At 34.8% G+C, this 13,219-nt stretch overlaps 1 protein-coding gene across 1 annotated transcript in view; it reads right to left on the reverse strand.

Moving 5' to 3' along the window:
* Window positions 1–1,160, reverse strand: part of LOC145286036 (importin subunit beta-1-like) — a 55,258-nt gene extending 54,098 nt beyond the window's left edge. Inside the window, exons 1-2 of the mRNA XM_080134660.1 lie at window positions 885–1,160; window positions 574–632 (exon numbers count right to left, since the gene is read on the reverse strand). Of these exons, the coding sequence (XP_079990786.1) occupies window positions 574–632; window positions 885–924 (99 nt within the window). The 5' untranslated portion in view covers window positions 925–1,160. The remainder of the gene's footprint in view (window positions 1–573; window positions 633–884) is intronic.
* Window positions 1,161–13,219: the final 12,059 nt, after the last annotated feature.

Raw genomic sequence — 13,219 nt, forward strand, 5'->3', positions numbered from 1 at the left:
CCGAAATGTTAACATTTAATATCATAACTTTATTAGTTGAAATTTAAAAAGAATTTGATTTTAATTTAGCAACTGTACGAAAAGAAAGAATAGTTTTAAAGATGTCTCGTTTTAAGAATTGCGCGGGATTTACATTTTAGATGAAAATGTAATCATTAAAATCAAAGTTATTTAAAATATTTGAATAAAAAAAAAAAATTAAAAAAAAAAAAAGCTGTAAAAATTTAGTATTTGTTTTATTAAATATTTTGAGCAGATATCAAAATTGAGATATTAGTTTTTATGCAAGAATGTCAACGATCAACAGGACTAGATACAAGAAATGGAGTAAATATTTAAATATTTAAGACGAAAAGACAGCAAATTTCAGGTGACTTGCTAAAAGATACCTAAGGTTATTTGAACAACCATTTCGGACGGGATGTTAGTTTTCTCGCGGCCAATATTCAGCTGCTACTGCCTTCAAATGGATCACACGGCTTTTTCGCCGCCATATTGGACGGGCAGCGCACATGCCAGAATTTCTCACATTTCTCGCTTGTCTTTTTTTTGTTTGTTTGTTGTTTAACTTACCAGATTCTGCTGGGCGGCTTGTTCTAGAAATTGCTGGGCAGCTTCGAGTTCACTTGTATCTGAAGAATCAGAAAAATAATACTTTTCGGTGAAAAAAATTATTACGTACAAAGGAAAATCTTAATTATAGCGGCAAAGGCAAGGAGGATTATTAACAACCGGCATACGAGGAGAGAGAAAAAGAGGCAGAATTTTATGATTAAAATCGTTACTTTTGTTAAAGTTAAATTCTACAAAACTAAAAATATAAACTAAAAGCCATATCGCAATTATTATGAATATAATAAATAAGTATTAAAGATTTTTCTTACCAGTTGATACTGTCTTCTCTAACACAGTAATCAAATTCATGGCGGTGTCGGTGTGGTTGCTGTGAAAGGTTTCGAATATCCAAAAGAGTTAAGGTCTTATATTTTTGCCCTTTTAACAACAATAATAAACAATTTTATCAAAAAACAATAAGTACTATTATTATTATTATTGCACATTAAACAAGTAACAACATTAGAGAAATCTTGGGTTAAACCCCCATGTGGGGAACAGTTACAAAAACTTGACGGATAAGGTGAGTTCTTTCAGTCGAAGACGTAGAGTCGTTCAAAACGACTTCTCTGATTGGTTCACATTTATGGCCGTTTTTTTAACTTCCTGAAAATCTAGCCACTTGTTGCGCCTCTTACATCGACTGTAGACATGTACCACTCACTCCTCCTCCTTGTTAACTTGAGTTTTTTTTTAATCCACTCTCACCCCTCCCTTCCTCGACTATTCCCTGCAAACCCCTCTGAATTTTTTCTTTCTTTTTAACTTTCATTCTAACTGATCTTCGCCACCCGAAAATAATGTATTTTATTAATAGTTTGGCATCCTTCTCTTAAACTGTTGGTATTTTCTTTAAAATGTCGAAATCTTTCGAGTACTTTTAAATATTTCATTTTCAGATGTTTTCTTTCTTATCTGTTGCCATTCTTAGCCTGTTCATGTTTTCGCGCCATTAGAAAACGTCACATTTTTATGACATAAAAAAATAAAAATGTCAATCTAGAAAATTTGGAGTTCATACTTTTACTTATTACGTTTTTCATACTCTTATTAGGTTTTTAGAGGAAATTAATTCAAATTCAACAATATTTTTAAGGGCTGTTTTATACGATGTGCCCCTTCCTATTTTTATTAATAAATTAAAAATTGAGTTAAAGCACCTCTTAATGACTTATTTACGACATTTTTATAAATCAAATTATTCGATTTTTCCCCTTCTCCGTTTAGAAAAGTTTAAAACCCGACAGAAAAAGTATACTACATAAAATTTAGATATAATCATCTACTAAAAACTGAACAAGTATTTTTATTTTGTCTTATTGAATGATAAAGGGATGGGAGGGCGTGTCATATTCGTCCGCCAACATTTAAAAAAATTCTTTCACTTTTTCTTTTCAGAACAAACTGATTTCCGTTTCAATTTTTTACAATAATATCAGTTCATTTTTTTTCTTTTAAACACTTTTTTTTTTAAGAAAATGTCTGATTTACGATGCTGCCACTCAAAACATAGCTTGAAAAGTACGGAATATAGTTTTTGTTTGTTTTTGTTTCTTTTTAATTTAAAATATTTCCAAATAAATTCAAATAACATTTTGTGAGCGTTTAAATCGTGGATTAAATTTTGGAGGGTTTAAAAAATAAATTTTATTGATTTCGTATTTTTTGTCTATTTTCGTCATAATTTCTTTTGAAATAATCTTCTTGCGGCAATTGCATTTGTATGTACACAATATCTTGAGTTACGTGGAGTTGCTGTTTGATTTGGCGCATGCACACTGATGTAGACAAAAATACACTTTCAGCACGGACTCAACTTTAAAATTTGTCGCGAAAGAGTTTGGTACCAAAGATGATTCAGTTCCTGGTAAAATTTCGTGATAACAAGACGTCAGTAGAGTGGTGGTGTCTGTTGAAATAAGAAATAGCCATTTTGCTGAGTCGACTGTGATGCATCTTACTTTTGCAAAGTTTGAAGGAAAACACCAGCATCTTCTCTCAAATAATGTCTTTCGTTGTTTTGTAAAAAAAAAAAAAAATGAATAGTTCTCAGCGTTCGGACTACATTTTATGGTCCGACTCAGTTTGGTTCCAAGAACTCGATTCCCCTGCCCTCTTGACTTCAGGTTTTTTATACTGTCTTTTTGTAGACAAAGCCTCATTAATATGCAAATCAATGCATGTCAAACTACATCCTCCCATGATTTTTAAAGATCATTTCATAACCCCATACCCAAATCGGAACTCACATTAACTTCAAACACCGCTATTAGTGTCTACCAGGGTTGGAGAGGCTAGCAGTAGGCATTACTCTCAAACACTGCTAGACACTACTAGTCTCTCAAACATCGCTAGACTTTACTAGCTTCCCAAACATAAAAAAGTTAGTCGAATTGTAATTCTCCATTATATGATAATGATGAGAAAAAGTCTGATTCAAATCACATTTCAATCTCTCTATTTCTCAATGCTTTCAATTTTTGAAGTTCAGTGCAAATTGTTTAATACTGTTACGGGAAAGGGCTGCCCCTTCTCATGTAAGTAAGAAGACATACTAGATAAGTGAAAATGATATTAGGATAAGGTTAGAATCGAACCCTGTAGGCAAGTGTTAAAGATAATAGAAAATGAAATGTTAGAAATTAAGTCCATTGTTAATTCTATTAGAAATAGTTAAATATTGTTTATGTCGGAAAAAGAGTTGATTGTCCATTCTTTTAGAAATCTGAATATTAAATATGTCAGTTAAAAGAATGGACAATGCAAATTAAAAATATATTGTTTAAAAATAGGTTAGAATTAGAATTTAGGATTCTTTTGTTTACCAAAAGTGTGTTTGGGCAAACATATGTAAAGCCACATGAAAATTAGTCACATTTGAAAACCACACTTCTGACATCATAAACAAAAGAGATTTCTCAATATAGAAATCTAAGGGTTCGAAGTTAGAGTTCAGTTGAAAGTCAAGAGTTGATCAATCAAGAGTTGTGAGAGAGAGTCAGTTGGAGAGGAAAACCCCTTAGAAGTGAAGGGAGAAAAAATAGACCATGTAAATCAAAGTTTGAATTCCTGACGACACCGATCGATCGATTCAAGAATAAAGAAACCAACTGTTTGTAACTGTTGTCACGTGTCGTCGTTCTTTACAAAAAAAAGGTAACTGTGTTTTATCATCATCTATAATGAACTCTTGTATAACCCCCTTACAAGTAATGTGCCTCCTCCATCATAAGTGAAGTATCTCCTCCCCTGTATATGTGTATATGAACTGTTGTATTGTATATCTCTCAGTCCGTATTAATATGAAACCTCTAAGAATTGTCACAGTCGTCGTCATGATGTAATATAATGTCTTCCCATCAGAATTGTCATCACCATTGTTATATATGTGCCCCACTACACAACAATACTTCCATTTCTCAACACTTTCAATTTTCAAAGTGCGACATGAATCGCTTAACGCTTCCATTTCTCAACACTTTCAATTTTCAAAGTTCCCACTTTCATCTTGGTTGCATCGACTATATTTCAAGCCGAAATAGCTTGTAATTTAAAAAAAAAAAGAATAGTTCTCAGCGTTTATACTACGTTCTACGGTCCAACTTACTCAATTCAGTTCCAAGAACTCAATTCCCCTGCCCTCTCAACTTCATGATTTTAATAATGTCTTTTTGGGGGTAAAACCTCATTGTTATGCAAATCAATGCATATCAAACTATAAATAGGAATGTAGACATGTAAGCTGAGGGATCATAATAGAAATGTAATATAATTCAAGTTGCTCTTGAGTTTATTCCTGGCCCTCATTGTTGTATATAGTCAAACAAGAGTTATCTCCCTTCCTCACTATTCCTCTTTTGAATGTGCTGCAACCTCCTACTTCCATACTTACCCTAATGATAGCATTTAGTCAATAAAAAATTATTGTTATATACACATGTGTCCACTTATTTCTTATTGTTCGATTATTAACATGTATACTTTTCACAAGTGATGATGATAGCAGCCTTCTGCAATAGTGTTCTGCATCTAGTCTGGTGCACTGCAGCGTCTGCTATGGCTATAAAAGTCAAAGCTGAAGTTGCCTCTCCTGATGTAAGGTGGGTGATAAGGAGACCTATGTTTGCCTAGTTACTGGGGTCCCCCTCTAGTTGTTACAGATAAAATCCAATAAAAAGGCAAGCCAATCATAGTTGCAGGAGTTGCAGGAAAAGTGTTGCAGTACTTCACCATCTGGCTATCAGGATTCCAAACCAGATTTTTGCCAAGATTTAATCCCGCTGCTTTTCACAAGGCAGTGGAACTATTTACCCATAATGATTCAAATTTGAAAATAATGGAGATCCTCATCATAGTTATGGTTGTATCAAAATAAAAGTGAAATCCTTAAGTGAATCTTTTTAAAAAAGACTCGGGTGAAAGAAACACGAATTCCGTAATGATGAAAATTTGAAAATATTTACAAGTGAATACTGTAAAGAATACTAAATGATGTTAGAAGAAACCATGGTAGTCCCTTGACAAAAAATCATAGAATTTTTGCCACACCTGAGGGAACCGACAATTTTGAAGACGTCAATATCATTTCGACTTCGCTATTTGGATTGTACAAGTTTGATTTGTTTGATTTTACTTCAACAAAATGATGCTTTCGTTAATTTTTCAAAACTTTAGCAGCATTTTTGATGTCACTACTTGGATCACCCAAGCTCGATTTCTTTGATTTGATTACCAGAACCTGTTCATATTTTCTGAACTTTGTTTCTTTTTGTTACCTACCTCAACAGTATTATATTCTTCCTGGTCGTTCTTGACACCAAGTCTTTCAGGGTTTTTTTCTATGGCTCTCTTCCCCTGTATTATATTTCTTCCTTACTCTTGACACTGAACCTTCTGAAATGCCATTCTGGTATTTTGACAAAGCCATGTTTAGTTTTTGTTGGAGAGTGATGGTGTGATGATAAAACACTAGTTTATGGTCAACCACATAATTAGTTGAGGAGTAGACATTTTGTTTGCCCTTCCTTCTTTATTGGTCTCCTGAAGGGCTTATCTTTTTAGTTAGCCTGTTTAGAATCGAGGAGATTTTAGTAGTGGGGACTCTTTCAGGCTTTATTTGTTCTGAGGTGAGTCTACCTTTCTCTCTTTTTATTTATTTATTTGTTTTATTATGCCTTCTACAGATCCACACACAAAAGAAAATCACCTTACTATTTCTTAAAGTAACATCAGAGGTTTCAGGTCAAACTTTCCTGATGTTCAGTTCTTTCTTTTGCTCAAATATCCTTTACAGTTTTTGCTCTTTGTGAGACAAATTTAAATTCTTCTATCGATAGAAAGGATCTACATGTTGAGGGTTATTTATTTCTTGTCCATTTAGACTCTTCCATGCATTTGCATGGTCTTGTTATTTTTCTTTGTAAGGATCTCCCCATTGTATGCGTCCTCAGTCTTGAATCTGATGGATATCTTTTTATTAGTTTGAAGTTGTTTTTGCTACACTCCACTTTTTATTTGTCCTTTTTATACCATTCCCTTTCTGACAGTGACTATTCTGTTGTTGATGCTACATCCAACAATATTGATAATGCATTACAATTCATCCGTCAAGCTCTATCTTTGTCTTTGGTGACTTTAATGTTCACCATCCTGACTGGCTTTCTCGCTGTAATCGTGCAGATCTTGTTGGTGAAATCTGTCTTAACTATTCTTTGTCTCATGACTTGTTCCAAATTGTCACCTTCCCTGCATGTTTTCCTGATAATAATCTTCATCAACTTCATCTTTACTTGATCTTTTTCTCACTTCTGTTCTTGAATCTTATTCTGTTTCTTATTTTCCTCCATTACATTCTTCTGATCATGCTGTTGTTGATGTTGAGATTAATTTTGCTGTTAAGTCTTCAATTGATTGTCCTTTCCAAAGGAAGAAGTTTAACTACAAGAAAGCTGATTGAGATGAGTTTCACAGTTTCCCATGTGACGTTCCATGGGGTTCTACTTTTGGTATGTCTCTGAATGTTGCTGCTAAGGAGGTTACTGACTTAATTCTTGTTCTTTATTTCTCATTGTCAGTTTCAAACCAAATCTCATTCTCCTTCCTAATTTTCATCTGTTTGTGCGTCTGCCATTGCCCATCATAATCATTGCTTCAATCAGTATCATGAGATGTTCCTGAGACTTCAAGACAAGAGAGCAATTTTTGGGAGCTAAGTCTAGCTATTTTCGAAGGATTCATAACTCTATCTCGTCTCAAAAGATTGGCTCTCATGATTTTTGGAGAATCTATAATAGGTTTATTAATCGTTGCAAGTCTGTTATTCCTTCTCTTTTTAATGGTTTCCAAGTCATATCATCTTCTAAGGATAAAGCTGATCTCTTTGCTTGTGTTTTTGCTGAGAATTTTTCTATCGATGATTCTGATGCTGTTCTTTCGGATTTGCATTTGAAAACTGATCAGACTCTTGATTTTGTAATTAGCACTCCAAAGATAGTTGCTAGAATTCTTGCTGGTTTTGTCAAATCTAAGGCTTCTGGTCTTGATTTAATTCCTGTTGTTCTCAAATGTTGTTTGCCAGAACTTTCTTCTGTCCTCTTGAAATTATTTAATCTCAGTCCTGTTTCCCCTCTTGTTGGAAGGAGTCCTCTGTTGTCCCTATCTTTAAAATCCAAGTAAATATCATCCTGCTAGTCTTTGTAATGTTATTGTTTAACGGAAGTTATTAGATTAGCAACAAGAACCACACAAATCACATGTTGGCTTTATCTTTTTTATTATTATATATTCCCAAAATCAAGGGAGTGGAATTACCTATATTTTTCATTTATTTAATCATGGTGCCTGTAGGGAGAATAACTCATATTACTACATCCCTCTTTTCCCAAAACAACAAAAGCAATTAAAACACAAAAGAACTATGACATATATAAAAACATAGCCTGATGGTTCGACTAGGGACTGTCCTCATCATAATTGAACTTTTTAGGTTATTTTACTACACAACTGGATCTGGATGTTTTTATGAGTCCCATGATAAGTGTAAGATGTCTTTTGGGATGTGTATCTGAAACAGGTCTGCCATTGGTTGTGGTGGTGCTGGTTTGTTCCATGGGTGTGTGATTTGTTGTTATACCAACTGCTGATTCTCCATGGAATTCTGGGATATCACCAGGGTGGATGCAGATGCTTCTGGGTTCATTGTTGCTGCAGACCTATCTTCCCTCAGATGCTTGTGGTTTCTGCAAAGCGACTTTCCAGATAAAGTCTGCACTATGTAAGATCTGGGTTCAACACATTTCTGTGTGACAACTGTTGGGTATTATTTACTGGAATCTGGATCATATATTCGAATATGTTGTCTTTCTGTCAGGTCTTGGGTGTGCTGATCATGTCAGAACTTTAGGTATGACTGTCTTTGATGCGGGTGAGTTGCTATCTCTTCTTTTTGGATCAAATTGTTAGGTGACTTTACTGGTAAGTTTCCTACAAGCGTTTGGTTAAATTGTAATTCGCCAGGTGACAGAATTACATGGTCGATAGGAGTGAACTGTAAACATAGCTATACCATATCTAAGTCGCGGTTACTTAAGGCAGCTTTTTTAATAGCATTTTATGGCTTGTATGCAGCACTCTACTAAACGATTTGATTGAGAGTATCTAGAAGATGATGTGTAGTTCAAATCCCCGCTCACTTGCAAATTGCTTGAACAGGGTAAAGCTATAGTGAGGCCCGTTGTCACTGATCAATCACTCTGAGATTTCCTGCTCACTGAAGATCTGAATAATAGTCAACTACCAGCATATGATGTGATCTGAAACCTAAAACAAATCTGTGGCTATTATTTCCATAGTTTTACTGAAATTTCACTTATAAGTGTATTATAAGTATAATCATCTGGCCAGTTTTCATTAAAATACTACTTTTGATGGCAAGCTTATCCCAATATGACAAGTTTTGGTGATTTCCTTGAATGTATCAGCTTTTGTTGCTTGTTTTATTTGTGTGAAAATTAGACAAAATCCACTCTTATATTAAGGTTAATCTCCTCTTTGAATTTTTTGTTTGTTAACCGGGACAATCCATCTGCCAAGGTTATCTCTTTGCCTGGGTGATAGATGATACTCAGATGATATTCTTTTAAGCATAACAGCATACGTTGCAAACGAAGTGGAGCTGCAATTAAATTCTTTAAGCTGATCATTTCTAATGGCTTATGATCATTTCTAATGGCTTATGATCATTTATAATGGCTTATGATCGCTTATGATCGCTTTCTATTTGAAATTTACATCCATATAAGTATTCTTGAGTGCTCACGGCCAAAAACAACAGCTAAAAGCTCTCACTCAATGTTTTCATATTTTTGCTCTGTTTCTGTTAGTGGCTTAGAGGCAAATGCAATTGGTTTTCCTTCTTAGAGGAGTACTGCATCTAAACGTTTTTTGGATGCATCCACTTGTAAACATTTCTTTCAACTGGTAAAAATTGGGACATTTCCTGGCAAATCAAGTCTTTGATTTTCTGCAGTATTTGGATTCTTTCTTTAGTAGATATCTTATGGGTGCAGTCAAATCAGATACATGCAGAATGAAGGGTGCCAAATATGTGATAATTCCAAACACTTTTTGCAAATCTGTGATGTTTGTAAGGCTGGGCAGTTGCTTTATCACGTTTACCTTACTTGAATCTGGTTTTATACGATCCTTGTTACAGACAGCACTAAAAATGTATTTGCTTTTGATCTATTGCACATTTTTCACTGTTAAAGCATAACCGTTTGGTTTGTGCTATTTCGTTGTGCAGATTGCGATCATGTTCCTCTTTCATTTTCCTATAAACAATCACTTCATCAAACAGTCCAATTGTACGAGGGCATTTTTCCAGTATCATGTCTATTCTTTGCATGAAAACATCTTTAGACATCATCAGACCAAATGGCATTCTTAGAAAACAGAATCTCCCAAATGATGAGTGAAAAGTCGTCAATAGCTGTGATTTTGCGTCAAGTGGTATGGACCAATACCATTTTTGCCATCTAATTTTGAAAAGTGTTGTACCCTTGACAGCTTGTGTGCTAGCCTCTTCATTGTAGGCATCTTATAATGCCATCTTATGATCACTCGGTTCAGATCCTTTGAGTTTAGGCATAGCCAAAGTTTTCATAGCCAAAGTTTTTCATAGCCAAAGTTTTTCATTCTTCTTTCAAATGTACACTATGTTGCTTCCATAGTCTTCAATTTCTCTTAGATCTCATTTCTCAAATGGATGGGACATTTTCTGGATGCATGAATCACTGGTTGATGATTGTATTTTAGGACTATGTGATAGTCACTTTTGAAGTGTCTTATGCGATTAAACTGATTTGGGTAAGAGTTTCTTAATTCAACAATGGATTTAATTGGACCTTTGGTTTCTCTTATTCTGCAGTGGAGGCTTATTAATTCCAAGTTTCTGAATGAGGGTAGACCTATTATTGTAGGTTCGTCTGTTGTAACCACAAAACATTTAAATATGATCCATTTACCTTTATGTGCACACTGTATGCAAACTGAACCATGCTGTATTATACTTGAGCCATTGTATGCAGTTAGTATTGCATGCTCATTTTTTGTAGAACTTGGGATGAGTTGTCTTAAGTCATCTGCCTTGTCCTATGGAAGATTTGTAAGGGAAATGTATTGCCTTCTGCACCTGTGTCTACTTTTGCCTTTAATATGTAGGTGGCTGGTCTATTAGGAAGCCTTATTTGCAGTTCTGTGAAAATCTCGGTCCGATTGTCTCTTTGCTGTGGAATTGCATCAAACTGTTCAAACTCTCTTGCTACATTCTCTCATGTCTGACTTTATCGAGCAGATTCAGTTGTTGCGCTTTTTACTCTGAATCTCATGCAGTTGTTTATACCTGTATGTTGTACGTACTTAGGTGATTCTTCTCTTGTTTTCATTCTTGTTGGTGCACATCTTTGGCCAATGATTCCTTTTTTTACAAGCTGAAGATATGGTACTCCAGGCTGGGCATTTTCCTTTCTGATAACCATTTATGTTTCCACATCATTTATAGTGACTCTGTTTGATTATGTTTATCTCCTGACTATCTTTTCCCTGAATTTCATCCATTTATCTCATGTGGTTTAGGAACGCTTCATGCATTTGATCACTATTTCAAGTTTCTTGAAATATCAGCTCTATGCTTTTGGATATTAAAAGCTTTTGCAATTCAGGGTGTCTTATACTGGTAATGATTTGTTCTATGAACCATTCTTCAGTTTCTTGGTTGTCTCTAAACCTGCATTTTTAGGTTGTAATTTGCACCTAGCAACAAAATCGTCAACATTTTCTGTGTACTTTTGCTTATGTTCACATAAATCATGCGATATGGAAATTAACTTGAGATTCCAGTCGTTCCTCAAATTTACACCAAATAATTTCTGGATCTCCTCGGTCAGAATAGTTTTTGAACATCTAAGCATTAAATCTTCTGAGTCCTTCCTCGCCAGCCAAGCATAGAATGTGATCAACCTGTTTGTCGGCTGGAACATTTTTAACAAAGAAATAAAGTTCAAATCGCTGCTTAAAAAATCTGAATGAGTCAACCAGATTTTCGGAATCTCAATACATGATTGGTTTCCATGCTTTTGTATCTATTATTTTTTTAGATATTGAATAATAATATAAAATAAATTAAGTGAACTTACTTCACACTTTTGTTCATGATGATTTTCAACAACTTCTTGTTTACACTTTTATTTATATATATATATATATATATATATATATATATATATATATATATATATATATTCAATATGGCACTCGTGTGCAACCCAGTGTATTCCAAAAAATGAAGACTGTCCGATTGGGAGACGTTTTCTTGTCTTATTCATAGTTTCGTCTATGCATTGTGTTTGTGGCCCTTTTTTATAATCCTATTGCTTCCACCATGTTATCATTTGATGATAGCTAATAGATTAGTAATAATAACAACACAAGTCACGATCCAACCATGTTGGCTATATCTTTTTATTATTAAATTTTCCAGAAGTCAAAAGGGGCGAAGTGCATCTAGAGGAATAAATCATATGATGACAGTCTTTTCTGTTGTTAGCAAAGATTTTGAGAGGTTGGTCAATAGCAGACTTGTTCATTAAATAATTTATGCAAGACTAGATCATTGCACTTGACATTTCAAAGGCGTTCAACAAAGAATGGCATCCTGGTCTTCTACACAAACTTCAAAGTTATGGTATTGGTGGTAAAGTTCTTGACATTGTTAGGTTTTTTCTTTCTGAACAAAGCTTGTGAGTTACTCATGATGTCATATTTGGGCTGGTGAATCTGTGTCCCATTTGAAGACTCTTGATAAATTGCAGAATCATACCTGCAATTTGATTGGCCCCACACTTTCTTCTTCACTGTGACCTCTCTCTCTCACAGACGTGATGTTGCTAGTCTCAGTGTTTTCTACAAATACTATTATGGCATGTGTTCCTCAGAAGTGTCTGATCTATTTCCTGCTTCTTTTGTTCCAGCTTATTTGATTTGATGATCTAAGATCTTTATCAATTTGTTGTTTTAATACCTCATTGTAATAAAGCTTTCCATTCCAGTAGCTTCTTTCCAAGAACTGCAAGATTCTGCTCACTGTTTTCCTTCTACCTACAGCTGTGGTGTTTTCAAGACTAATGGCAATAGGCATCTCATGTCTTTGCAATAATCAGCTTTCGTTGTTGCTAGTTCCTTACATTGAGTGGCTTCATGCCTTGTCTCAAGTTATTTCCATAAAAAAAAAAACAATTCATTACATGAATGGGAAACATAGAGAATCAGTTCCAGATATTTCTTCTTGCAATACATCCGACATAAACCAGAAAAAGTTAAAACTTTAATCTTGTTGACTTGTATCAGCGAAAATGGGAGGAATATTTATTCTACATTCACCTTTGGAAACAAAGAGTAGAAATATAAGAGCCAAATGCATCCTAAAATGGAGTACCATTGCCACATTTGGGCAGGAGTTGCTCGGAGGACCCTATTCTGCCTTCACAGTTCAAAACCAGCTTGAAAACCTAATAGGTGATGCTCTTTTGTTCTCCATGAAACCCCTTTCCCACAGAAGATACATTGCGAGCATGTCCCTACTTTATCATTATTTTCATGGCAAGTGCTTATATGAGCTTCAATCTATGCCCCCCCCAAACTTTCACCAAAACACTCGTCCAGCTTCAATCACCATGAACAATTTCCCCCATTCTCTATTTATGTCTAAATTTATATGCAAATTCCATAAACAAAGCTTATTTTCTAGAACTACCCACTTGTGGAACCTTGTTTTGTCAGGCTGCTTTCCGGCTGACTACAATATGGTTCTTTTCAAGTTCAATGTAAAGAAGCTCTTGTTGAGTTGTCATGGGTATGGTTGCGACATTCACCTTGGGTTGGTTGGACCAGCTCTTTTCAACAAGCTCATGATGTCCCGAACACTGGCTGATCAGGCACGGTGATCTAAGGCTGCTTCCGTTATGAGTACAAACCATTCATGGTTTTAATGTGCTTGACTGTCCTGAGCCAGGTTTTGAGTTGACCACCCCAACGTTTCTTACAGTCT

The sequence above is a fragment of the Euprymna scolopes genome, chromosome 10 (assembly GCF_053919585.1).
Source record: "Euprymna scolopes isolate OS-2025 chromosome 10, ASM5391958v1, whole genome shotgun sequence".
In the NCBI taxonomy this organism is placed as follows: domain Eukaryota; kingdom Metazoa; phylum Mollusca; class Cephalopoda; order Sepiida; family Sepiolidae; genus Euprymna; species Euprymna scolopes.